The sequence below is a fragment of the Anabrus simplex genome, chromosome 2 (assembly GCF_040414725.1).
Source record: "Anabrus simplex isolate iqAnaSimp1 chromosome 2, ASM4041472v1, whole genome shotgun sequence".
Lineage (NCBI taxonomy): Eukaryota > Metazoa > Arthropoda > Insecta > Orthoptera > Tettigoniidae > Anabrus > Anabrus simplex.
The window spans coordinates 122015900-122043149 of NC_090266.1; the positions used below are offsets into that span (position 1 = coordinate 122015900).

Genomic DNA, 27250 nt, shown 5'->3' on the forward strand with positions numbered 1-27250 from the left:
AAATAACATTTCAGCACTAAAGACTTGAGAGCCCTAGCCGGAAAAAAATGAGTAAGCAAATGAGTATGAAACTGCTGAAGAGTCAACTGATCGGAAATGGCATTGACTATTTTATTGGAAAGCACTCCTGTAGTATACGGACAAAGAATTTGCAAAATTTGGATGTGAGTTAGTCCGAACACAAGGACATGATCCTGAAATTCAACAAAATATCGCAAAAAGGTGACTACATCATCCGCGGAATTTACCGAATAACGAGGAACGTTTTTCAACATGCTATTTAATGGGTGAAGGTATACTAGAAAAGGGCAAGTTCACAGAGGGCAAGATTGATTGTTGAACTGGGGAATTAGCCTGGGGAAGAATCCTAGGTAAGGAACATTGCTGCGACTCCAGCAAGCCTTGCGGCCTATCCGACTCAAGATTACAAATACCCTTATTCGATTCCCCCTCGACCCGATTAACAGAAGGAATTACATTATTTGAATTTAAGAGGGTTCCTCCTATTCAATACAAAGATGTTTATCAACGTGAAAGAATCGCATATCGTTCAAATGAGGTACCAGTTTCGGCACCAAATATATGCCATCATCAGCCACAAAGTCAAATCGGGCAAACACAATAAAACCTTTAAACACATTATAACACCTACATGGATGAATATGAAATATGACTACACGTCGTCTTTCCGTTGAATTTCTGGACGTTTTCTTCACTTCCGACAGTCACAGGTCGTCCGGGCATCATCTTCAACCTCTTCCCAACCTTCAGAAAACTGTTTGTGCCACTCAAACACTCGTGCACGTGACATAGCATTGTCACCAAACACCTCCTTTAACATTTGAAAACATTCCGTGGGTGATTTCTTTAATTTCACTAGGAATTTCAGGTTAATGCGCTGCTCGAGTTGTATGTCCACCATGATCACGGCACGACTACACAACAGCGTCCGATACAACCAAGTCTCAAGAGCAAACTAAAGCAGGTAGAACGACGAAACGAAGTGTGTTTGCTCAGGAAGGATCAAGGTCAACTACATTCCAATGACAACCTCCCACCATGCGACTACGGAGTAGGAGGGGCTCAGTCTGGTTATTTAATTGCTGCACCTCGTACAAAAAAAAAATCTTAAGCAGGAAACTTCTTAAAAGCCAACAGATTTCCTTGTTTGTGAACAATACCGAAATAGGCCGTAATATATAAGCTGCTAAAAGATAGCCACAATATAAAAATTTGATTATCATGACATGTATGTTTAGAGATAAAGTAAAATAATTAAAATAATTGAACATACCGTATTATAAATATATTTGATAAGAGAAGGGAACATATTAATTAAAAACTTGCACAAGAGATAAGAAGAAATACTATGAACATTAAAACTGTAGATGGTCACTGTACATTATGTAAATTCTGTACTGCATTAGACAGTAAATACATTTTCAAACACAAAAGTTTAGGCTCCTACTTGGACAAGAAATTGTCCAGGGTTGACTGTTTCAGATTTTTACTGCTTTCTTGAAATATAAACCTCTCCATTTCCCACATTGCCTTTATGTGTTCTGAGGCACACTGGCTGAACATTACAAAAACCACCTCAGTTTTTCAAGGCAGATGCTTGCCTCACTGCAAGATGGTTTTGGGGGATTCTCTTCCTCGACCTCCTCCTCTACTTCTACTTCAATCTCTTCATCTCCTGCCTGAATTCCTTGAAGATCTGATCGATGGTCTGCTCCTCGCAAGTGATTACCACATCATCAATGGCAGTGAAGTCATTGAAACGAACTGGTAATCTCCATCTTCTCCTGTATAGTTTTCCAGCACCCAGGCTCTTCACCACCTAACAATGCTGTTGGTACCACCATCGAAGCCTGCTTTCTGGAAGTAGTTTGCTATCGTTACAGGCTCCACTGAATGTTCGCCTTTTCCCATCTTTACACACAGTTGTTCCGAGGCATTCCCTTGCTGTTTCTACTACAGCATCCCTGTATGCCACCCATTCACTTTTTATATCCTGAACCTGCTTACCGTCTACTGTTCGAAACTTCTCACTAATCATATCCATGTACTTCTGTCTAATTTCCTCGTCCTGGAGATTTTCTACCCTTATTCGTTTGCAGACAGATTTCACTTTCTCTACCCTAGGCCTAGAGATAGTTCACTACAGATGACATAGTGGTCTGTATCATCGAAAAATCCGCAAAAAACTTGTACATTCTTAACAGATATAGTCTATTATGGATCTGGTACCCTTAGCTTCCCATGTGTAGCGGTGAATAGCCTTATGCTTGAAGAATGTATTCGTAACAGCTAAACCCATACTAGCAAGAAGTCCAGCAAATGCTTCCCATTCCCATTAGCTTCCATATCTTCCCCTCATTTACCAATCACCCTTTCGTATCCTTCAGTTCTATTCCCAACTCTCGCATTGAAATCGCCCATTAGCACTATTCTATCCTTGCTGTTGACCCTGACCACGATGTCACTCAATATTTCATAAAACTTGTCAACTTCATCCTCATCTGCACCCTCACATGGTGAATACACGGACACAATTCTTGTCCTAATTCCTCCAACTGACAAATCTACCCACATCATTCACTCATTTACGTGCCTAACAGAAAATATGTTGCGTGCAATGGTATTATTCTCCTAGGTAACCTATCCTCCTCCATTCGCCTCACATGACCCCACCACCGAAGCCGGTTTATGCGTACAGCTTCATCCATCGAGTTCATTCCTAATTTAGCCTTTATCTCCTCATTCCGAGTACCCTCCTGGACTCTGCTATGGAGGGTAAGAGAAGTAGAGGGAGACCAAGACGATGGTTAGACTCAGTTTCTAACGATTTAAATATAAGAGGTATAGAACTAAATGAGGGCACAACACTAGTTGCAAATCAAGGATTGTGGCGACGTTTAGTAAATCGACAGAGGCTTGCAGACTGAACACTGAAAGGCATAACAGCAATACAGTAAAACCTCGTTAATTCGAAGTCGTTGGGACTAAAAATCGGACTTCGAATTACGTGATTTCGAATTAACCGCCAATTCGCAATTCAGAAGTACCAACACTTGCCGTGTTACAAAATATTCTAAGGCCCGTTACTGCATGCAGTTAACCTTGATTCACAGTTTATACCTTTCAAATGCCATGAAAAAGAACTATTTCCAAAATGTATCCAAGAAGGTGCATTTACAGTATTGAATTAATGCACTCGGATATTTCACTGGCAAACATAACCTCACGCAACGAAATAAAGAAAAGGCACTATTCAAAGACGAGGAGAAATCTATACTGGCTCCCATGTAAAAGTGCTTTATTAATCGGATTACTATACTGTATGCATTTTAGATGCCTTGTATTTACACAGAAAGTACCCAATATCCTTAAAATCGAACTTTCCTATGACTATCCTTGTACGATTTCCCGCCATGGCACTACTCTAGTACTTCAGAAATGTAAACACTTTCCGCGTCACAAAGTATTATAAGACCCATTAATACATGCAATTACCTCGATTCACAGTTTAAACCTTTCAAATACCATGGAAAAAATATTCCGAAATGTATCCAACAAGGTGCATTTACAATGTTCAAATAATGCACTTGGATAAATCACTGACAAACATAACCTCACGCAACGAAAGAAAAAAAATCACACAATTCAAAGATGCGGATAAATGATGCCGGTTCCCCTGTGCAAATGCATTATTTTTTGGATTTCTGTACTGTTCGCATTTTTAGATGCTTTGTACTGGCATGGAAAGTGCCCGATGCCGTTAAAACATTGTAACTTATCGAACTTTCCTATGACAAGGGGATACTTCCCCCCTTCCATGTGCATTGCAACGAACTACTATGACCCCCACCCCCAACCTTGTACGATTTCGCCGGCTGGCACTTTCTCCTTTAAAACCATAAGACCGTTTGGGCTCGCATTAAAATAAAGCAATGCAGTTTCGTCGGCAATGACAATATTGTACAGTGGCTAAGAATTTATTATATGAACAACGTTTTTTCATCAACTGTCGGCATCCCCAGTGTTCGCGGATTCTGTTTTTCCGCACACTGCCTGTTGCGTGATATTACGGCGTTCCTTAAAAGGTTGAATACAAAAGAATTCCGATTTCATTCAACTTAGCAATCATGAAGCGTACTGTAGACCCACCGAAGTGAGTGTAAGTGCGGAAAGCTACCCCTCCACGTCACGGAACGCGCGTTCTATTATGTTTATGACGCGGAGCGGATAAATTTCTAGTTGAAATTACTCTGTAACATACTGTTGTTTTAAAATGTAAAGGCAGTTTCGAATTAAAAGTCTGAATTTCGGTATTGGGGCTGACATTGTACTTCGAATTACGAATTATCCGTATTTCGAATTAAACAATTTAATGAACATGCAAAACTGTATCTCATGATTCCGGGAACGAGACCTCCTTCGAATTAGGCGGGATTTTGAATTAACCGATTTTGAATTATCGAGGTTCTACTGTACCTGTTTGTGTTAGAACTTGTTACCAACTATTGTCGCGGCCACCAAATTAGGTGGGTCAGAGAAATTACGTTGTTGCCAATTTTATGTAGCAACTGGCGAAGAAATGTCTAACTGAACAAATCACTTCGGAGCGTGAGGCAGGTTGTTCTCTCTCAAGCTCCTGATGTTACTTCATGTAATGTTTCGAAACAAATTATACTACAAGCTTCAGAAAAGACTGCTGATTTCAGTGGTATAACTATTTTCCACATAAACCACTTTAATTTATTATCAAATCTCGTAAAATATTTTGTCATATTTTAGGTCAGTTCGCTCAAGTTAGATTTTTAAGATAGCATGAATTAAACATTCGTAATTTTTACACATGACAAAAAATAAGCAAAATTTGGTAACATGTTTTATATCACCAATAAACAATGCAGGGCACTGTCTACAATCACAGAAACAATAGTTTTTGACAACAGTGAGAACATTTATTTTGAACACTTGGTGCATAATCGCGCTCGGTGTTCTATGCAAAATGCCTTACAACAAACAGTACAAAATGTCGTTCTTTTGTTTTTCGACGGACATGTGGCAGATAGTTCTCCTCAAGGCAGATAATGTTCGAGCATTTCCAGAATTTTCCTCACAGTGGGATTCAATTTAAAGGACCGACTGTATAGTGAGGTGCAGATCATTTGATAGTCTTGGAATGTGTAATCTGCTTTGCATGCATAGTTAGAGTAGCTCATCACTCAGTCGAATAAGGAAGTGTTTCCACTTTAGGACATTATTCTTCTTTTTGCAGCTCGTGTTGTGAATGTGGATTACCCACATACTAACACAAATAATGATCAAAATTCCATAAAAGACACACAAAAGCCAGTGTTTATAGTCTTGCGGCTGCAAGAAATGTTGCGAGACAACTGGTCTAATGAATCAACACCACCTTTTGTGCCGTAGCAATGAATCATCTTAGGTTTCTTAGTTACTGTATAATCCCAAATACCACCTGTACTTTTTTACCCAATATATTTGTTCTAAATCTTGGGTGCGGGTAGTATTCAAGCCGTTTATTCTCGTAAATATTTGCTACCTTTACATGGATTATTGAAATAGATTTGAATACGGTTACCGTACTCAATATACCACATGTAAACAGGCATTCAGGTCTTATTGTGTTTTAAATCAAAATCTCTTTATTTGCAAATGGTACACTAAAATACATTATTGTCAAGCACTAAATATTAAATTAACAAGAGAAGAAAATTTTCCTATAATACAATATTATACAATTTACGCTAACAATGTTTTCTATTAAACGCACAGCTCATCCTTAATAAATTTATATTGTTTACAAAATTCTACTTATAATATCTCCTGTACTACTTACAAATAGAGTCAACTGATATACAGTATGTGGAATTACTTCAAATGATACTATACAACTGGTATAAGATTAATATTTACATTGCATTTATTTACTTATTTACAATTTTTTTTTTTTACCCGTCCTGGAACCTAAGTAGCATAACGACCTGCTGCGTCTTAACCAGAGCCCCTTTTGCCACCACTTTTCAGAGTTCCTGAAGGGCCTTCACAGCTACCGTAGCGGTCCCAGGGCCCTCGAAGTCCCCACTGTACTTCACCCCTACAGGCAGTGCCCCTACTTTGGGTGTCCAAACTCCTTAGACCAGGGGATGGAATTAATTTATTCACACACATTTTTTTATTTACAATAACCTGCACTGGTCGAATGCCCTCTAACACTTCATTTATTTTCTCTGTTGCTGTTTATTCTCTTCTTGAATATCTGTACAGATTTTGGAAAAGGATCGAACACTACCCCTGGTAAACTGTTCCACTCCTTCACACCCTTCCCAATGAACGAAAATTTACCCCAATCGCTTCTACTAAAATTCTTTCTAATTTTATATTTGTGGTCAGTCCTGCCGATATAATTATTTTCCAACTGAAGCCTCTCACGGATATCTCCCCATGCTTCTTCTCTAGTAGAGGCTCTATATAATCCTATAAGTCTAGTTTTTTCCCTTCTCTTACTTAAAGTTTCCCACCCAAGTTCCTTTAACATTTCTGATACACTACTCTTTCTCCTGAAATCCCCTGTTACAAATCTTGCTGCTTTCCTCTGCACACTATCTATTTCTTTTATTAGGTATTCTTGGTGAGGATCCCAAACACTGTTTGCATATTCCAATAATAGACGAACCATACTCAAGTAACTTTTTTTTTTAAATTCTTTGTTGCATCCTTTAAGTAGCCTCATTATGACATGTAACGATCTGTATACTTTCCCTACAATGTCATCAACATGACCCTTCACGTGCAAATTACTTTCAAATCTCACACCTAAGTATTTGCACTTGCCATCTTTTGGGATAACTACCTCATCCAAAGTATATTCAAATTCAGTTTTAAAGCTCCTGTTTGTAAAAGTTGTAACAGTTGATTTGCCTCCATTAACCTTCATATTATTTTCTTCAACCCATTGTTGGATACTTTCCAAGGTCCCTTTGTAATTCTGAACAATCCTCAATGTTGTTTATTTCCCTATAAACAATTATGCCATCTGCATACAATCTTTTATTTGATGTTATATTGTTCCCTAAATCATTTGCGTATATTAAGAAAAGTAACGGACCGATTATACTACCCTGTGCGATTCTCTTCCAAACTTTCTCTTCCTGAGATACATTATTTCCTACTTTGACTTTCTGAACCCTTGAATTTAGAAACGTTTTTACCCAACGTGTAACCCTTACGTGCAATCCTATTCCCTCCAATTTCTTTAATAATATTCCATGTTCCACTCTATCAAAGGCTTTGGAAAGATCTATGGCTATGCAATCTAACTGGCCTCCTGAATCCAACTGATCTGATATGTCCTGCTGAAATCCCACCAGTTGTGCCTCACAAGAAAATTTCTTTCTAAATCCATACTGGCTCCTCATGAACCAATTTTTATCATCACATATCCCTCTGATGTACTTTGATATTAAACTCTCCAGTATTTTACAAACTATACTGGTCAGGCTGATTGGTCTGTAGTTCTCTGGTTTCCTTTTATCACTCTTTCCTTTATAAATTGGTATTATTATAGATTCCTTCCATTCTTTTGGTATTACACTATTATTTATGACATAGTCAAAGAGAAATTTTAAATAAGGCACTATGTACCACCCCATTGTCTTTAATACCTCCCCAGTAATTTGATCACTTCCTGCTGCTTTTCCTTGCTGAAGCAGTTGGATTTCTCTGAAAATATCTTCATTTGTGAATGAGAAGCTTCATGTTTCCCTCTGTGTCTCTCCCTCTCTATCTTCTGTTTCGGTTTCCAACTCTTGACAATCATCTACTGAATCTCTGAATTCCCTACTAAATAAGTTTGCTTTTTCAGTATCTGTTAAATAGTGTTCACCCCCTTCTCCCACCATTGTAGGAATTTGGATTCCTTTTCCTTTTTGATTCCTGATATATGAATAGAGCTTTTTCCATTTTCCTTTGTGGTCATTACCCTCTTGAAGTATGCCATTCATATCATTCCCTTTTGCTTCCTTTTTCACTCTATTCAGTTCCCTCATTAGCAGTTTTCTAGTTTCTCTATTCTCCCTACCCTCTTTGATTTTTCTGTTTACTATTCTACATTTTCTTTTTAATTTCCTTATTTCCCTTGTATAATAAACAGGGTCTGAGGTCATTTTACCCTTCTTAACGGGTACAAATCTCTTCTCTCCTTCCCAAATGATTCCTTTAAATTTAGCCCAAAGTGTATCCACATTACTCCCTTCACTTATCCAACAACTGAATTGTGATTTAAGGTAAGTCCCAAATTCATCAACTTTAGTTTTTCTGTATAATATCTTGTCTTGTGTGACCCTCTTATTAAGCATTTTTGGTACAAGTCCTACATCCATTATTACAGCCTTACGGTCACCTATTCCTTCAATTACCTCAGTTTTATCAACAATTTCCCAGGGTTTAACCAAGAATACATCTAGCAAGTTGTTGAGACGAGTCGGTTCTTGTACTACTTGTGTAAATCCTCCCTCCCAAATTAACTTATTTGCCAGTTTCTGTTCATGGGCTTCACTTGCAGCTCCATTCCATTCAACTTCAGGCAAATTTAGATCTCCCCCAATTATTACCGTATCATTATTATTGTTTTTATGAGTAGAACCTATATTTTCTCAAATACTTCCATGTCTCTTTCCTCTCCTCCAGGCCTATATGTTCCTATAATTCCCACCTCCTTCATATTATCACAAACTCATTTTATCCCTAATATTTCATCCCTTTCATCGGTAAACCATTCATGTGAACAATAAGTTTCCTTCACCAGAATAAACACCCCCCCCACCCTTTTTATCTCCTCGGTCTCTATGATAGACTGTATACCCTTCTGGAAATACTTCTCTATTACCCACCCCTTCTCTCGACCATGATTCTACTCCTATCAGCGCATCAGTCTCATAAGATTCCATCAATGTACTGAATTTTATTTGTTTATTTACTACACTCTGACAGTTTACCAAGAGCAATCTCAGACCCCCTTCCTCCCTAAAACTTGACTGTTGTAATTGGGTAACATTTGACTCATGAGTTGTGGCTATAAATTCCTATTTCAGGGGTTTGTGCCTATTTGGAATAAAATTGTCTATTTGATGCCTTTTAGTCACCATGGTTCAGGCGACAGCACGTGGGAATCTCACCGCTGGATTCCACGGTTCAAATCCCGGTCACTCCAAGTGAGATTTGTGCTGGACAAAGTGGAGACGGGATGGGCTTTTCTCCGGGTACTCCGGTTTTCCCCGTCATCTGTCATTCCAGCAACACTCTCCAGTATAAGTTCATTTCATCTGCCAGTCATTAATCGTTGCCTCAGAGGAGTGCGACAGGCTTCGGCGGGCGGCACAATTCCTATCCTCGCCGCTAGATGGGGGCTTCATTAATTCCATTCCTGACCCAGTCAAATGACTGGAAACAGGCTGTGGATTTTCATTCATTGATGCCTTTTGACTATATTTTAAAGAAGCCTATTTTCTTTCATTGCATTATATTGTAGGTAGTGTGCTCAGCAGAATTGTCTTCTCATTTCTAGATATCAGTTCACCCCATGAACAAAAATGGGAATTCTTGGAAGTCACCAGAAATAGTTCTTGGGAAATTTCCATCAGGAGAAACAAGGAACAATTTGACCTTGAAGTCTTCAACCCCTCCAACCTCCTAAGACATATGCGAGAACGAATCAACATTGAACTATGTTGCACAACCCATATCCCCCACACCTCCTTCTCGATGTGAACTGCTGTACCCATACGCTTTATCTTCAGAATGTGTTGTGATTTATTGTGAAGAAGAAGTAGTGAGTCTGCGGCAATGACCAAAGAAAAATTGTCGAAATCCTAGTGGCTGAAGCAGTGGATCACAGAGGATCCCAATTTCACTACAGATGGAAGGGTAGTCTTCTGCCAAGCTTGCTGAAAGAAGGTAAGTTCGTTTGTTCCTTTTATCTTTTTTGTGATTGAGAACTACGATCGCATTTCATTGTAGCAGTTACACCCCTATTAATTTATGTATTGTGGCTAGTTATTCTGTTGCAAAGCTGTATAAGGCGTGAACTTTCAATAAATTATATTGCTAAAATGTGAATTATCATTTAATTACTGAACAAGGAGGTAGAACGCTGGTGATCTCTTATCACAGACTGGATGAAAATTAAAAACCGGTATTTTGAACTGTGATTCATTTCCTGTGAAAATAGAGATTTACAACTGAAATGCAATTTTAAAAAAATCAAGAGTAACTTTCACCAGCACTAAGTGTAAGCTCTAGCGAACTCTGTTACGCTTCCGCCAAGCCTTCGTGAAACATACAGTAGGTGAGAAAGATGATGATTCCCATTCTGAACCTGAAATTTTCGAATTTTGAAAATGAGACAGTCTCTCATAGTGCATTGGCACTCCCAGTGGCTCCTAGTAGCCTACGCAGTGGCGTCCATGGTATGCACCAGCCATGCGTCTTGGTAGGCGAACTTAGCACACTGGGGTGAAACGCTGGCAACCATGAATGAGTTAGCTGGAAAATTTATAATGTCCAATAACGGACCAACTATGTTGGTATTACATACAGTACGCTGCAGATCCAATGTGGTGTGGCTAGGACGATATCACAGAGGCTAGACATACAACATGGTACGGCTTGGACCATGTCACAGCGTGTTTTACAAGGCTGCAAAGACTACCTTTACAAGACCAGGCCGGTGATAAAACCGTTGGTCTAGACTGGTGAGGTCCGGTTAATAACCGTCGTGCTGGGGGCTAAGCAAAGAGAGTCTGGGGGGGGGAGGTAAGCTCCCAGGTTAGGGCCGCGAAGCGGCCAACAATCCTCTAGCGTCCCTTAGAGTCTTGGTAAATTAAGACAAAAAGGAAAGTTATGGGCGAATGCCACAATTCAAATTATGCGGTTTTCTAATTTTCAACCAGGGTGGTAGCCTTGTGGGCACACATGATGCAGGATATATTGCAGGCAACATAAACCAGTCTTCACGGCAGCTGCTGACCCGGCTGACCAAGGCCAGCAAATAGCAACAAATAACATGTTCATAAATCTGAGTTTTATAGTGCCACAGGTTTAATTTTTCTATTTAAGTAAGATAGGGACAGGTTGGTGGACCCTTGGCAAGCACAAATGAACGATCTCTCCTCTACACTACTCAGGAATCGTTTCAAGTAATTTTTATTATTTTTACACCCGGTGAACGACACGACACTGCCAAATTATAACTGAAAAATCATTGAGGATATACTTCCATGTAAATTACACGAATTCCCTTGTTCCTACTTTAGAGTTTTGTACTTCCCGAAATATCATCTCTAATAGTCTTTTTCTTTTATTATGAAACAAATGCATGACATATTTATACTAAGCATTAGTGCCAATTAGCCGAACTATACAAATTTTAGATATAGGAACATTGTAATTGAAGTCAATTTTATTATTTTTCAGGTCAAATGTGAAAAAATATACTATAAAGATCAAAACAGAAATACAGCGGTGCATCTGACACGAGTACAGAAAGGTGTATAAACGCAGCCGTTCTACCAGCCCACTGTGAACAACGACCAACAACAATTTTCTAACAGACCTATGCACTGCAATGTTGGGAGCTAATATCCCCCTCCATAAACTGGAGCATCTTCAAACTTCAACAAGCTACCAGAAGCAATCACCGAGTTGAAGAAGAGTGGCATGCCCCTGGTGGTGTCATTTAGGATTGTGGAAGAAGTCAGGAGAAGTTTTCACTTAACCTCTGGGAAGGTAGCCATTGTCAGCGAGAAGTTCAATAGGGTCCAGCAGCAAAATCCAAGATGGAAAGTGATGGTAAAAGTAGCCAGGATGCTACAATGTGAGGTAGATGAAACAACTGAACTAAAACCAGATAAAGTGGCTAAGACTTGTCGTCCTCTTTTCTCCCAAGTGGCCCTTGCAACTCAGGCTTTTTGAAAGGTTTCCGCGGAGGACGGTGATTTCGTAGGATTCTTGAATAAAGTGTGAATATTATAAAATGAAAAACAGTTTTATAGGTGTAAATTCCACTACGCTAAATTAAACATAAAATTATTTAATTGGTATAGCCACTCGTATTGTTTTATACTTGTGTAATTTCGCGCATGTAAGGACATTTTAACCTGTGCAATAACTGGACTTCATGGTTCACATAGTGCTATATTAAGATTAAAGATTGAAAAGACGCTAATACGCCGCTCCACAAGATTCATAGACTTTTTATTTACTAATTTTAATGTCTTGTTAATAAAAACGATTACAGTATTGTAAAGGTGGAATTATAAATAATTTTAATGTGTCCTTACCATATTTCCAATGATTTTATGTGTGACTGAAGATGTCCCATAAGAGGACGAAATGCGTATCACCAATATAGTTTAATGTAGTCTTATTAATAAAAATGATTACAGTATTGTAAAGGTGGAATTATAAATTTAAATCTTCACAAGTTGATACATTTTGACAATACGGGCTCAAATATGAAATTTATCATGTGCATTGATGCTTATGTCAAATGTGATGATCAACAGTTAAGGAAACAAGTAATTTCGTTTGGCTATTGCAACCCTTGTAAGAAAGATCCTCCAGTGAGAATGGGCGGCACCTGCCATGTACAGGACTGTCCGTTATTGTAGTGGAGTGCTGTGTGAGTTGCAGATATGTTGGGCACAGTACGAACACCCAGGCCCCGAGCCAGGGGTATTAACCATTTAAGGTTAAAATCTCCAATGTGGCCAGGAATCAAACCTGAGGCCCTTTGAACCATAGGCGAGACTATGCTGACCATTCGGCCTAGTAGCCTATGCAGTGGCGTACATGGTATGCACCAGCCATGCGTCTTGGTAGGCGAGCTATTTACCAACTGATGAGCCCAACTTAGCACACTGGGGTGAAACGCTGGCAACACTCTGAGTGTAGGTTGAAGCCAGTGGCAGGTAGATACACTGTACAACAGTAGCACAAACATTTTTAAGACGTTAATTACTTATCAGATAATGAAAGTGGCGCTGAAACTGACTGCTTTCATTCTCCATACATTTTTGGCACTTAGAAAATTATACATCACTTGCTGTAGTTCACGTTCTTCCCTTCTCTTCTCCAAATCACATACCGTTTGCTAACCTATTCCTAATCGTAGTGTTAGCCGTTCCAACATTTCTGCCTTTTTCTAATTGCTCATTTATTTCCAGCTTTGGTTGAATACTCGGAACATTTCTTTTACACTTCAACACTAACATTTTCACTAATGACAACTAACACTGCGTTTACTATGAAGTTTTACAACAGACTAAGTATACAGGGATTGGAACACATGCAGCGCTATATTGTGTTACTTATGGTGAAGGGCAAAGTTCAAGGAATCTAAGATCAGTTTAAAGTATATAAAATATCAAGAGGAGAAAAAAGTTCCCGGTTATTCCGCATCAGAATAATCGAGAGTTTCATGAAATTCCACCAGCCATTTTTCTGTCATGCTGCTATGGACAAACACATAAAAAATTAACATGTGACATGGCAATTACTTGACCTGTCTGATATAAAAATCAAGTATCAAGTTAACAGTAAAAAGGAGTACAAAGATATATTTATATTAGAGGGAATAAGGAATGCTAAGCAAACAACACTACCATAATTTAACACAAGTTATCTTACTGAATCAAATATGGACAACCCATCGTGACCACCGAGTGCAAAAATGCCTCCATCGAATGCCACAACTCCACCAGCGCTTCGATGGCGCATCATACTGGCCACGATGTTCCACTCATCCTTGTCTGGTGAGTAACATTCAACAGTGTTCAAAGACGTAACACCATCATATCCACCACACACGTAGAGCAAGTCATTGAGAGCAGCAGCTCCGACAGCACTGTTAACAAACAAGGAGAATATGTAACACCACAGAATAATAAAATATACAGTATACTTCACTCAATGCAAGCCATGTCAAAGGAGATAAAAGAAGATAATCTATGGACACATTAGTTTTCCTATTATTACCGAGATATGAGGTATTCCATACAAACAAGCACAAAAGTTAACTATCTTGGACGTATACAGTACAGTATAATTAAATGGAAATTGTGACCACTTTTTATCAATTAAAATCTGCTTTGAAAAGCATGGAGATCATTTAACTGGCTGAGAAATGTGCTGTGAATTCTTGAACTAACCCTACAACTAAGAGCTTGAGGTCCATAGATGCTAAGCAATCCTGGTACTGTTTTATGGTGCAGAGGCCTGGACACATACCGGCACCATGATCACAACACTTTTAGTCTTCTAACTCTGTGATGAAGTCCAGAAGCTACAAATATCATGGGTGTATTGCATTATAAAACATGCACTATTGCAGAATATGATGAAAGGGCCACAAAAACTATAAAAGGCTACTGCAGTGATATACACAAGTCAAGTCTAGGTATTTTGAAATGAAAAATAACTTGCTTTGTTAACTTATCATCCAAGGAAAACTGAAGAGAAAAAGAGGCCCTGAATGTTGATGCATTTCTTTGCATGACAATTACACCAGTAGTAATACTTCAACAATTTATTTATTTACATCAGTTGTTAGTAGAATCTTGGGCCTTGAATAACACACAAAATAAGTGGAAGGATACGATAACTAAAACTTCGGAGTCAACAATGATTTCTAATTTCCATTATGTGGTTAAATACCATTTAGCATTATCTTACTTTATAAACAAACAGCTAAAACAGACTTTCAATTCAAACTGCTCTCTTAGAGAGAAACATAATGAAATTTTCTACGTTACACGTACTGTACATATGTTAAATTGGTGATCTTAAAGGCACCAGGGCAGCTGGTGCCACTTGAAAGACTTCATACGAGGCAGATGAGATCATACGATGATCATCATAATTTCATCAACTTAAGTCCGATAAGTCGCCACCTACTACAGAGAAAAATGCTAAAAAAATAATACTGTAATAATCCTTTTAATGATATCAGAGATGTTAAATTTTTCTCATTTGAAGGAAGCAACACTATGTTACCCAACTTCAACTTAAGACATCAATAATAAATTGAACAGTTATGTCTACAAAAAATTCACTTCATTTAACTAGAACAGATTAGAAAGTTTAACAAATACACAATCAGTAAGATTTATAATAAGCTTAAGAGATCAACAATTTGTGCATATCATAGTCAAACTGATTACTCTTCTTGTAAATCTAAGGTACTACATACCTTCTCTTGTAATGCATCGGGGAAACTCTGCTCCAAGACCTGTTCTGTGGATCAAATACTTCAACAGTTGACAATCGTTCCGTTCCATTATAACCACCAAAGGCATAAAGTCTATTTCTCATTACAGCTACTCCAACACGGCTGCGCAGCATACTCATAGCCTCAGCCAGGTGCCAACGCCCCGTTATGGGATCAAATACTTCCACCGTGCTTAGTGAATCTCCTGCAAAGTTACAGGAAACTAATTAATTCGAACACAAAATTCTGAACCTAATCATAGGCACTTGCATGAAAGGTGTAATGTGCCACATCTAACACAATAATATGCTGAAAACATCTAAATCAATAAAGAGTGAGACCATTAGCTGGTCATTTGATTTTAAAGGCAGAGTGTGATTATCACCAGTGACCATAAAGGTATAGTATACGTATGAACGACTGCATGATGTTTTGTAGTAGTCTAATGATAAAATACTCAGGGAGAGGTATCAACATTCAAGTGATACACATAAGATCTACGTGATGTAAGGAACTATGTAAGAAACACTGGGCAAGCAAACAAAGTCGGTGAAAAATGGAGGATGGTTGTCTAGTTCTACATCCTCTTAAAACAATAATCACCACCACCATTTGGTGGAAAGAGGGTCATTGTTCATTCTTTCTCTTCACCATACCACTATTGTTTCACCAAATACAGTAGAGACAATACGCGACACTTCCAGATTTAGCCTTGTTAAAATGAGAGACAAGTCGCAAGTGGCGCTCCTAGTGGCTTGACCTGAAAATTCGCGCTAAATTCAAATATAAATGGAAATGTATATACGGAAACGGATACATAAATTACGTCTACAAAGAAAGTGTTACTAAGATATTAACTTCAAAGTTGCTAAAGCAATTCTGGATAAATGAATGAAGAATTATTTAACAGGTTATTATTTAAAGAGTGAAATTAGTCATATAATCAAGATGTGAAATGGACTGCTGTGAAAGAGCTTGATCTTTCATTTATGCATTACTTTTTTAGCTTTAGCATTCCTGCCTGAACGTTCACGGCTAGATTTTTCTTTTTTCTCCTTTAAAAGCATTGTATCATCATATTAAGACATTTGTCAACAAAAATATTGGCACATTCCTTACACACATGGTTCAACGAATTTACATTTAAGAGCTGGACAATTTTCCTTTTAACTTGAAGCCTGCTAACAGAAAGAAAATCTGTAAATTTCGCCTCAAAAACATTCAAACTTTCCCTATAAGCAATACTTGCCATAACGCCATTACATTAGGGTAAAGCAAATTTACATCATCATATTGTTTCAACAAAATATGTACATTTCTTAAATCACCCATATTTTCTTCAGTGCTCGACAACGCATTACGGCATTCTAAATGGGGTAACTTGGAACACAACCAGCCACACTCATATGCATATGTATTTTCCTGAATTAAATCAAACCCACAGATCACACCTACAACAACACATCGGTATTGAAGGTTAACTGCTGTATTATACAATAAAATATGTGTATTATATTTTAAGCAAGTTAAAATATGGGTCGAGCAGGTCAGAAGATTATGAAGTACTATAAAAATCTCTTTGTCACTGGAAGAATATATATGCAAACAAAATATTACTTATATTTTCTTGTCACGAGGGAAATGGAAGAAAGACCACGCATTCTTCTCTACTTCATAGTTACTGCAGCCAAACACAGCACATACCTTTCCCCTCATGTTGAGAGGAGATATCAAGGAATGACACACACTACTATTTAATTATGTCAACTCATTGACAACGCATAAACAACACCAAAAACTTCACACATAAATACACGTGCTCTTATGACAGAATCAGTAGTTCTCAGGTCAATCCGCTAGAGAGAGCTCTAATAGCTGTCCCTGGATATCTCGCTGAGTGTCGCGTATTGTCTCTCCTGTATTTGGTTTCACTTCACCGTCAACCTGCAATAAGTTACTACTTTGTAAATATTTGGCTGTTTTGCAACCATTGTTAAATTGGAGAGTAGGTGATCATTTCTTACTTAAACAATCATTTGCTTCCCAATAGTATCAATATGTAGAAAAATTATAACACTTTTAATGCAAATGCATTAGAAAAGTAGCACCTTCTTACTTTTAGACATTCTGGACGAACAATACAGTTGGACCCAATTGAATTAGGACTGCTAATCATGTAGTTTTGCTCCTTAAAATAACAATCAACCTCTCAATTCAAATGAAACAGCTAAGAAAAAAGAAAACAGTATATGAGTTGCTGCCATAAAAGTGTATTCACCGATTTTATTCTGCAGACTAGAGTGGTTTATTTCACGAAGCATTAATTCTCTCATTTACTACCAAAACCACCTAGTCTTAGTAATAACTGGAAGTTAAACTACCATACAAGAAGCACCTCCAGGAAAAGATGTTAGTCAAAGGCATTGCTATTGCAGGTTAATTTTGAACACAGATGAAAATTATGACAACCTTAACTTGGAATTTGCATCACCTTGACAACAAGGCTGAATGTAGTTGCCAGTAACCGGATAACTTAACTGTTATTGGATATATAATATATTGCTAACAATACAAGCAAACAACACTAAAAAATTGCCCATATAAACGGATTTCTATTAGAAATCATAATACCTAGTTCTAAATATCTTGTACATTTCTGTCAATGAACACATTATGATGACTATTTTGTGGTATATGGCGACATGTTGCTAAACATTTTTCCAAGGCGTAGGCCCTACTTCATATGTTGATAGGATTTCAATTGGGAAAAGAGACAAGTCAATCCCCATTCTGAATGTTCTCATATTCCAGTCCTCCTCAAACCTTTTGGACCTCGCAATGAATTTCTTACGCCACCCTTTACTTTTCCCTCCTTCCCTCTCACTACTCATTACATTGGAAAAAAAAAAACAGGATCATGAAAAATTCTGTTGTTAATAATAATAATAATAATAATAATAATAATAATAATAATAATAATAATAATAATAATAATAATAATAATAATAATAACAATAACAACAATACAGTAGAACCCCTATTTAACATTTTTACAGGGACCTGCTATTTTAAACCTCAAACGGGGATTTATCTTAAATCAAGGTTTCAGTAGAAAGCACACATTTTCCAGAAATCTTTGCCTGTATTAAAATAAATTGTACTATCATACATTATTTACACAGTGACAGCAACAAAAGAGGAGATATCTACTCTACACACTGTACTGTAGTTACAACTTTGTACGGTTTGTGCTGAAGATTACTCGTGTGTTAAACTGCCCCTGCTATCTAAGCAAGAGACCTGCACTGCACTATAACTAGCTTTGGCTCAGACTGGTCTTTGAAAATAAATGAAAAAATTTAATCAAATAAATAAATGCTTCGGTATGCCCTAACACATTTTCCCTTTGTACTATCATCACTATCTAAGCAAATAAGGGTAACAATAAGGGACAGATAATATTGCTTACATAATTTTACATGAAAATGAACAGTGTAAATAATAAAACAAATATTTCACAATTTAACAGGCTTTTTCCTCAGAAAATTCAAGTGATCCATTAATTCTGCCAGTCAGTGTAGTTGCACACCTCTTAAAACTTTGTCTCCCTCTACGTCTCTTAGTTGGTTAAGAAATTGTTTTCAATGTTATTATGGAACAAGTTCACTATTATTCCTGATAATGGTGAGCCCATTGTCCTCCTTTTGATAGATTTTTGTCTGTGAATACAAAATCGATTCCGTTTAAGATTGTTCTTACAACGTTATACCTGTTTTTTCACAAAAGTTGGGAAAGATACCAAACTTGTACAAAAACACATTAAAATCGGTATTGAGACATATCATGTATGCCCCATGAATATTTTAAAAAATATTCAGTAACACTGTGTGTTCGTTATATTGGAAAGCTTTGTGTGAGAGGCGGTTAGCCAACAGATTCATTCTGGACCACGTGGAGATAGAGAACAGTCAGTAGTAAGCCTTGTGATCATGAGTACTTTGAAAATTCGAACGAGTCTGCAGGGTGTGTCGTAGTATCGCCTGATGCACGGCGTATTCAAAGTAGACCAATCGCAAGTTAGAAGGTATGGTTTATGGCGACGATGATCCCCAGAATAAATGTTTCCGTACTACCAACTTCGTCAATCGCAGTGCTGAACCTACTATCATCCTAAGGGAGAAATCTGTTATTAAACCTATGCTCCATGGTTTTGACATGTCCTCTGAGTTGTGGTTGAATTTACAGATACATACATGTTTATATTTCAGCTACTTTCAATCGATGCACTAGATTGCTGTTTTGCAATGGTTACGCGCTTTGTCTTCACACAGCGGTTGAGTCCTCAAGCTATGGTCTCATGGGGAACTCCCTCCTTTGAATAAGGCAAGTGAAACTATAAAGCAGCGAGCAGCAGGGGAAGCTCATTCGTTTCTCAGTCGTTCTGCAGTGTTCACGTCAGTTGTGACTGCCGTGTTTTTCGTTTTATATTTCAACAGGGATGCTATAACTACTTTAACTATGAGAATTGGAGGTAATGAATAGTGAGTCTTATTTTGAGAACAGTGTTAATATGCACTATCCAGGTGAGAATTAATTCAGATAAATTCCGGAGTGAACAGTCCGTTATTGTCGGGGTTACCTGTGCCCGGGTGACGATGTACAGTAATGCCAAGTGTGGGAAGCACACTATATATTGAAAATTCGGGAGACGATATAAGATGGTAAATGCATATAATACTGTAACTATCGCAGACTGATTTAACATTTATTATACGCATAGACATTTATCGGGTCGCGTATCGTGATCGCGGAAGTAGCGCGTGCGCTCGGTACGATCTCTGCTCTTACATATGAACTGGTACGGGTCTCATTCCGTCAAACAGTAACTTTGAACGGAGCTCAATTTCCTATTGCCTTAATTATCATAATAGTGAAGTATTTGCATATGTAAAGTATGCGTGTACTTAGAGCAAGTGAAGAGTTATTAACTATACATTCATTCTAGGACTGTTACCATACAAGAACCATGATGGCATCGCCCAGTGTCAACCCAGTATATTGTGACAACATCCAGTGTGTTGTAATGGCAGAGTAAATCTACAGACACAGCAGTCATGTGACTGGTGTGGGAGCAGAGATCGGCAAAGATAAATAATATGCGAACTTTATGAGCATGTTTTTAGACAGAAGTCAGCACAGTTTCATCCTATGTAAATTTTATTAAAAGTCAGCTTGTTAGAGCTGAGCTATGCTTTATTTAATTAACATAAATGGAAATCCAGGACTGTTGCATGCTAGTGCCCTTTATTTTGAGTTTATATTAGTGATGGTAAAGAGGGATCTAATTAGGTGTAGATAGGAGTGTGTTTTATTCTTTTTATTTCAGAGTATTCCGTTATGTGTGTGTGTTATAGTTAGTACAAGAAAACATCCCTACTTGTACTCAAGACACATTTCTGGATCCGAAGAACTGAATAATTATTTCTTAAACTCTGTAAAAGAAATCGGAGATCAAATTAAGGCAACAGGTACGGATGCGAGTGACCTCCTTTACAATCAACCCCTCTGCCGAAACACTTTCCATTGGGTTGAAATCACATCTGATGAAGTAATTCAAGTTAGCTTAAAATTATCAAACTCTAAGAGTATGGATTGTTATTGGTTATCTAATTACATCATCAAAAGAATAATACATTTGATTTCTGAACCTCAGCTTATATTTCCAACAAGTGTTTAGAGTTTGGAGTTTTTCCTGATTTACTTAAAATTTCTAAAGTTATTCCAGTATTTAAAAGTTGGAACAAACAATTTCTTCAGAACTATCGTGCAGTCTCAATTGTTCCAATAATTTCTAAAATATTTGAATCACCTTTGTACAATCAACTTGGCAACTATTTTGAAACTCACAATCTTCTATCCAACAGTCAGTTTGGGTTTCGACAAGGTAAATGTACTACTACTGCTGTTCTTGAAATTGTTAATCACATATTAACAGCTTTTGAAAAGAAGCAGGCCATCTCTTTGGTGTTATGTGATCTAGGTAAAGCTTTTGATTGTATTAATCATGAAATTCTACTTGCAAAGCTTCAGATGTACGGTTCGAGTATACCTCACTGAACATAATTAAGTCATACTTAAATAACAGATATCAGTTTGTCTCAATTAAAAATAGGTATTCCACTTTGAAGAAAGTTACAACTGGTGTGCCACAGGGCTCTGCCCTCGATCCATTTTTATTCATTCTGGCAGTCAATGATTTACCATAAAATGTCACAGCTCATGCTCTTATATCCCATGCGGACGATACAATGTTAATTACAAAACACCAGAGCTTCTCAGGTTTGCATCAGATGTCGCAGGAAGCTCTTGCAACTGCAATGCATGGGTTTTCGTCCAATAGGCCGTTGTGCAATCAGGATAAAACTCAATTTCTCACACTAGGATTATCCAAAGATATTGAAAGCAAGTCAGTCAAACTTCTGGGTTTTCATATTGATGCCAAATTGAACTGGGAAGCACACACTGATCATGTTTGTAAAAAAATATCACGAGTGGCCTATTTGATATGGAAACTGAGGAATTTAGTTAGTAGTGACTACCTAAGGATGGCATATTTTGGTCTCTTCCAGTCACACATTACTTATGCACTGTTATTATGGGGGCATTCTTCTTATGTATACATTCTTCTAATACAGAAAAAGGTTGTCCGAACAATGTGTAGGGCTGGTGCAATTGACCATTGTCAACCTCTCTTCATTAAGCTTAAAAAAAAAAAACCCTGACAATTATAAATTTGTATATTTATATATCATTGACATATGTTAAAAACAACATAAATGAATTCATTACTAGGGAAAAACATATCCCTTCACGATACGCGGGGCAAAGCAGACATTGACATCCCAATTCACAGGCTGTCAAAAACTGCTCACTCACATAAAATTGAGTTGTTTAAGATTATTTAATAAATCACCACATTCTCATGCTTGTGATAGTACATATATCACACCCCCGAATTATATGTAGAAGTTAGAGATATTATTGTCAGTATTCGATTTATTATGATTATTATGATTATTATTATTATCATTATTATTATTATCAGTATTTCATTTGTATATTTTGCCATTTATATTTATAAGCTGGAAGATATCCACATATGTAGGTATGAGTAATTTGTTTTGCACGAGTGGGAAAACATTGCTTTAATAAGTCTGGTAATTTGAATGAGTCATATGGCTACCCCAGTGTTTGTTGTGATGTACTTGTGTCGGGAAATTCATGAGTCATGTATATATCCCAGCCTGATGAGATGAGCTTGTTGTTGTATTAGGAAAATTTGGTGACTCATGGAATATACCCCAGAGTTTGTTATTGTCTTGGGAGGAAGAAGTAGTTCAGGGCTTGGTCTTGACTTGAGATCACTGATGATTGGCTGGCAAGCACCAATCCAGACGTATCATCTGAGAGGAGGGGGATGTTGATGTCTATAAAGGTTGATCATACGGCAGCAACCTGGAACATTGTAAAGGAACATTGTAAGGGTGATTGTAGAGGTGATTGTAAAGGAACGAGAAAGAAGATAACTACAACGAGTAACACTGTATGAAGGAACGACAACTGACACACTGTACGAGAAGGAAGTAGTGCTGATACACGGTACTGGAGTGACACGGCTGCAATGGACTGGACTTCAAACGTTCGTGGAGTGTAGTCTCGTTATGTTCGTGGAAAGTGGCTGATTGTGGAGAGTGCTTGCGCATTAAGTATTGTAGCACTTGTGGCGGCCTAGCATTATATGTTGGTGAAAGCTATCTTAGACTTTCCATTATTTATGTTGAGGATCGACAGACGTGTGTATATATCTTTACAACAAGTGTTAAAATATGTGAACACAGTAGTACAAGGTACAGTATCCGTGTGATGTGATAACTGCCGATTATGAGAATCGGTAAGTTGAATTGATATAGAGACAGTGGAGGGTATTTATCTTCATACATGTACATTGTTCATCGGACTATCTACAAATGGTAGCTTAGTTCTCGCTTTTGTTTTCCCACGATTTTCATTATTGTTGTTGTTGTAAATATGGAGTCTTCCAGCAATATTTTATGTGTGTATTATATGTATAATGTTGTATGTTGATGAGGTGCTCATGCACGGAATTTGTTAAGAATATAGTTAGCTATTTTAGAATCAGTGTTATTGATGAACCTAGGTGCAGTTCCTACCTAATTAGTCGTTTTCAGGAGGTTAGGTAAGGCCTGCAGCAGATGTACCAGTACGCAGCATTATGTACACGCCCTGGGATATACAGTTTATCATGCTCTTATCTAAATTCGAGGGATCCATTCTGGTGAACTCTGGCGCCCATACTACGGACATTTCGGTTAATTATGCTTATTAATTTTATTAAGTTATTGAGTAATTTTATTTATATATTTTTATTCATGATTTTATTTATTATTATCAACAAAAGAAGTTACATGCTCCACTCCTTTTAAGTAATTTTAAAAGAAAAATGTATGATTGGTTAATAGAAAATCCATTTTATAATACCTCTGAATTCTTAGAAATGCATACTGTTAGTAGTAAGTTTTAATAAAAGGTGTATGTTCATTGTATATGGTCAATGGCAAATAAAGATTCTTGATTCGTGAGGTAATGTCAGGAGGTAGCTTCTCCATTACCGAGGCTATGCGCCCTCAATGTTGTGAGGGATAAGAATATTCAAAGCAGTGTAGGTTTATTTGCTATGCAAGCATCGCGTTTTCTGAGCTATTTTTGGCCGCCGATGGAGTGGGAGGCTATGTTGTGAAGTGAGAGTCATTTATATGAGCAGAGAAGACAGGCGATTCGGGTAGGAGAGCAATAAAGGTGAAAACGAAAGGCATATATCGCCTAGAATATAATGAGGGTATTGTAACAGGAATAGAGGCCTGAGAAAATTTCAGTGATGGGAAACATAACTGAGTGATAGGTGCTTATTAGAAGACGGGCTTGAATACGCCTGGATATTTGGTAATACAGTTGAGATTCAAACTCCCATGCCGCGAGTAAAAAGGCCCGAGCGACGTCTTATTTGATAGAGAATTGCGCAGTTATTAAGTTGAGATACAGAGGCCTAGTTACTCTGTTATGACAGAGCATTTCTGTGAATGGGATAATGATTTATTTTTGTGCAGCGCGGCAGGTATAGAAGCGAAGAGAATGGCATTTGAAGTTTCCCTTTTAATGTGAAAGGACGGCATACAAGTATCTGCTGTGAGTGAGGGGAATGCCCTTGAAACCTCTCGTAAGAATAGCCCTCCAATCCCGCTCGCTCTGTTATGTTTCTGCTAGGTAGAAGTCCTTGCGATGTTTACAGCTGACAAGCAAGAAGAGAAAGAGGAAATCGGCCAGCTGTGCCAGAAAGGCGTAACCTACTCAGCCGAGGTGTTATTTGGGTCATGCCTTATTAGGACCTCATACATGAATAAGTGTATTTTTCTTATGTATTTTATTTCAGATGTCCAGTGATTTTGCCTTAATTTTCAGGATTTTTATTAATTGTTTATTGCATTTGTTGCATATGACAGTGTTTATATTTCGTGGTCCATGTTTTTTTGTCAACGTTGTTTTATTTATTTGCATTTTAACTTAGCCCGGAGCTAATTTCTAAGGGAAGTCAGCTTCAGTGCTGATCCATTTTTGACAGAGCAGTCTGTCGATAGAAGCAGTGTAGTTTGTAAGTTTAGTGAAACCTGGATTTGCCTTGTTGAGTTTTATTACTTCGATTATGTAAAAATGCAAATAATGGATCGAAACTAGCGTAATTTTCTTTTGTCGAGGAACATATCGGACGATTGCGAGATCGCACTCCGTTGGGGATACCGGTATACTTACTTATTGGCGTCGATTCAATGCAAGATTTAGATACTTACCAAGATTTATTATGTTTAAAAAAAATTTGTTTCCATTTGTTCGGCATTTGGTCCGACTATCGTTTTATGTATTTTATTATAATTTACTCCAGATGTATTCGGCACATGGTTGTATTTTTATTGACCGTTTGAGTCTAGTTAATTTTCTTTCTAATTTTATTTTTAAGTTTAGTACGAATAATTTATCATGTGTCTTAGTTTAATAGATCTATTTTACCCCCGAATTTGCTTCTTATTCACAAAATAATGACACTGTTTCCCATTCATATGCCATTGGTATTTACTTTTTAGGAAGTTGGTTTTAGTCTTAATGCAAAAATTTTAATGAACGTACCACGAAGCTCTCCGACTCATCCTGGTATATTTTTATTTGGATGGGAACGGTTCAGTATGAAACAGCAATTGGCTTGTTTAAACATTTTCACGGATGTTTTTCAAGCAGTGGCTTGCTCATTAGCACGTATTTTCTAATTCCAATGGTCTGAACATGCATATTCAGTTTTATTCTTGAAAATTCTAATAGCATCATCCTGAGACTTGTGGCAAACATTTCAATTTTCTTACTTCAAACGGCGTCTCATAACCTAGGTTTACGTGCATGTATTATGAAAACACATTTCGAGCTCCCTGTAGAATAATGATAACATTTTCACTATAAACATACATGGGAACAGCTTTTCTGAAATTTAACAAGACGCGAAAGTACATTACCGAACCTCTGAAATTAGTTATGCACAGCTCTGTATCTTGAGAGGGAGAAGTATCATATTCTTATTTTATTTCAGTACTTAGTATTAAAACTGATGATGATGCTTGTTCTTTCAAGGGGCCTTAACATCTAGGTCATCAGCTCCTAATGGTGCGAAACGAGACGAAATGCAATGACAATTCAGAAGTACAAAATTCATCCACTGACCAGAATTCAAAAAGTGATTATGATGAATGAACGGATGAATATGAATTTAAAACAATCAATGATCCGACCCACAATGCCTCATCTTCCCAGAAACTACAGTATATGACTGACCAAGGGACTGCTTCCACAGCACAATCCTGAATCGATGATGCTTGCTGTCTAAAGGGGATCAATATCCAGGTCAACGGTCCCTCATAATAGCACTTATTGCTAGCAAAGTAGAACCATAGTATTTCTCAAGTTGCGGTACTAATCAAAGGTAGTGTGAATTCATGGGGTTACAAACATTATGGTATTACTCACAGGTATTATACGTCATACGGACCTATGGTGTTTCGTACATAATGGCGACATTCGTAGGCAACGCAAACCCACGCTGCACCTCATTTTTTTTGCTAGTGGCTTCACGTCGCGCCGACACAGATAGGTCTTATGACGACGATGGGATAGGAAAGGTCTAGGAGTCTGAAGGAAGCGGCCATGGCCTTAATTGAAGTACAGCCCCAGCATTTGCCTGGTGTGAAAATAGGAAACCACGGAAAACCATCTTCAGGGCTTCCGACAGTAGGATTCGGACCCACTATCTCCCGGATGCAAGCTCACAGCAGCGCGCCTCTAACTGCACGGCCAACTCGCCTCACATAGGTGTACTAATTACAGGGACTTGTACTACTATCCCGTGGTGCTCCTCACATAGTGGGTACAAATCACAGGCAACGCAGACCAACAGTGTCGCTCATATAGTGGTACCAATCACAGGCAATGCTCAGACCCGTGATGTTTCTTACTTAATGGTACAAATCACAGGCAACATAAGCCCGTGATGTTCCACAGGTACTGGAAACCCAAAACCTATTGTGTACCTAATATAGTGGTACTACTCGCAAGTAAAGATGACCCATGCATTTCCCCGTGCGATGTACTAATCACAAGTAGTTTCATGGTTCTAATTCAGTCATCCCTTGGTCGTCCCTTTTAGTCCCCTCTTACGACAGGTAGGGGATACCGTGCGGGAATTAAAATTGAGCAATCATTTACTCCAGCCTTTATTTCTAAAGGGTTAACAACTGCTGTCATTGCACTTATTTTTTTTATTGGCTTTACGTCGCACCG

General features: G+C 37.8%; 1 protein-coding gene across 3 annotated transcripts in view; it reads right to left on the reverse strand.

Annotated features, from left to right (window-relative positions):
- The window catches only part of KLHL18 (Kelch like family member 18), a 278350-nt gene that overhangs the window by 39744 nt on the left and 211356 nt on the right, over window positions 1-27250 (reverse strand). For all 3 annotated transcript variants that reach the window (XM_067140348.2, XM_067140347.2, XM_067140349.2), the window contains 2 exons: window positions 15281-15503; window positions 13720-13936 (listed from right to left, as the gene is read on the reverse strand). In XM_067140348.2, the coding sequence (XP_066996449.1) occupies window positions 13720-13936; window positions 15281-15503 (440 nt within the window). The remainder of the gene's footprint in view (window positions 1-13719; window positions 13937-15280; window positions 15504-27250) is intronic.